We start from the raw sequence: 1,257 nt of genomic DNA on the forward strand, positions 1-1,257 counted from the left end.
CTACAGCCGTTCTACATTCATGTAATGATGTTGGTGTCAGCTTAAAATTCCCAGCTGTCCCCAATGTTTCGTACAACAGGCGGTGTACGTAGCAAGCGAGAAGGGGTGGGAAGCAATGCCCGCCAAATGGCGGGCCGTAGTTGTTTGGACAGCTCCAAAAGTAAATAAAATCACTAAGCGGAGCGTTTTGGAATCTGGTCTATCGATACCTCGTTAGCTGTAAGTCCCAAATGTCATCGAGCGTAAATTCCAGGAGCGCGAACGGTGGAAGTTGGCGGAGATGATGGACGTCAATCAAATTTGTTGACCAACGTTTGTTTTCTTTCCACCACCATCAACGACGTACTCAAGGACCTGCACTATCGACAAGTGGCATCAGCCCATCAACCGAGCAAGGCCATGAAGTAAGTATCTTGTTTTTATAACTATAATGATCACGTCTAACTTACTGTGATCGCCGTCTTAGCACTGGGGATTCGGAGTCGACAACTGCATCAGGCCTCGAAGATACGGTTGATACGTTCAAGACGTTGAAAATTGAAAAGTGCCCCCAGCAGCGAGGTGTGTATCGCCATCATTGTCTCTCACAACGTAAACTAAACCTTGTTACTCAGACCTTCAATGCACGAATACATCACAACGCTACCAGATATCCTTTGCAACATCGTAGCCGTTTTTTCCGACCAAGGCCGGACCTTAGGCCTTAGGCCTTACCCCCTCTCTCCTTCCTTACCCCACATACACGACTTCTATCTTGTACTCATTCCACATTCTTCCTGGCGTACGGATGTTTCTCTGAGGTATGCTCTGCTTCACCCTACGCAAGGGATCAATCTGACACCACCTTCCGCAGAGCCTTGCACAACGACAACACGTCGTTGAAGGGGCGGTGAAGCGACGACGTTGCAGATTGGTCACCATCACATTCCCTTCAAATTTCCCTCCCCTTCCGAACTTAACAAGTTCTCCTGCAAAATGACAACACCATTCTCATGTACCGACACGTCTTGGATTGCGTTGGGTTCATGCATGCCCTGCCTGCGCCCTGCTTCTTTGTCGGATAGTTTACACACCAATCAACAGCCCAACTCCTCGTCATTAGGAAAAAACGGCTAGAGCCGTGCGCCATCCCCCGCGCGCGTGGACGAGCTGCAAGGTCTCCTATCGGACTCTTCGGAGGGGGGGAGAGCTTCCTTTGCATTCAACCCTGGAAGAGGAACAAGGGTGGGGGACAAAAACGGAAGATGCGGGGAGAGG

At 50.0% G+C, this 1,257-nt stretch overlaps 1 protein-coding gene across 1 annotated transcript; it reads left to right on the forward strand.

Moving 5' to 3' along the window:
• Positions 1–621: 621 nt before the first annotated feature.
• LACBIDRAFT_304197 (uncharacterized protein) lies at positions 622–893 on the forward strand (the record flags this gene model as incomplete). Its single annotated transcript, XM_001891001.1, has 2 exons — positions 622–800; positions 854–893. 2 exons carry the CDS (start codon positions 622–624, stop codon positions 891–893), a joined length of 219 nt encoding a protein of 72 aa, XP_001891036.1.
• Positions 894–1,257: the final 364 nt, after the last annotated feature.

This window comes from Laccaria bicolor, genomic scaffold (genome assembly GCF_000143565.1).
Source record: "Laccaria bicolor S238N-H82 LACBIscaffold_270 genomic scaffold, whole genome shotgun sequence".
Lineage (NCBI taxonomy): Eukaryota > Fungi > Basidiomycota > Agaricomycetes > Agaricales > Hydnangiaceae > Laccaria > Laccaria bicolor.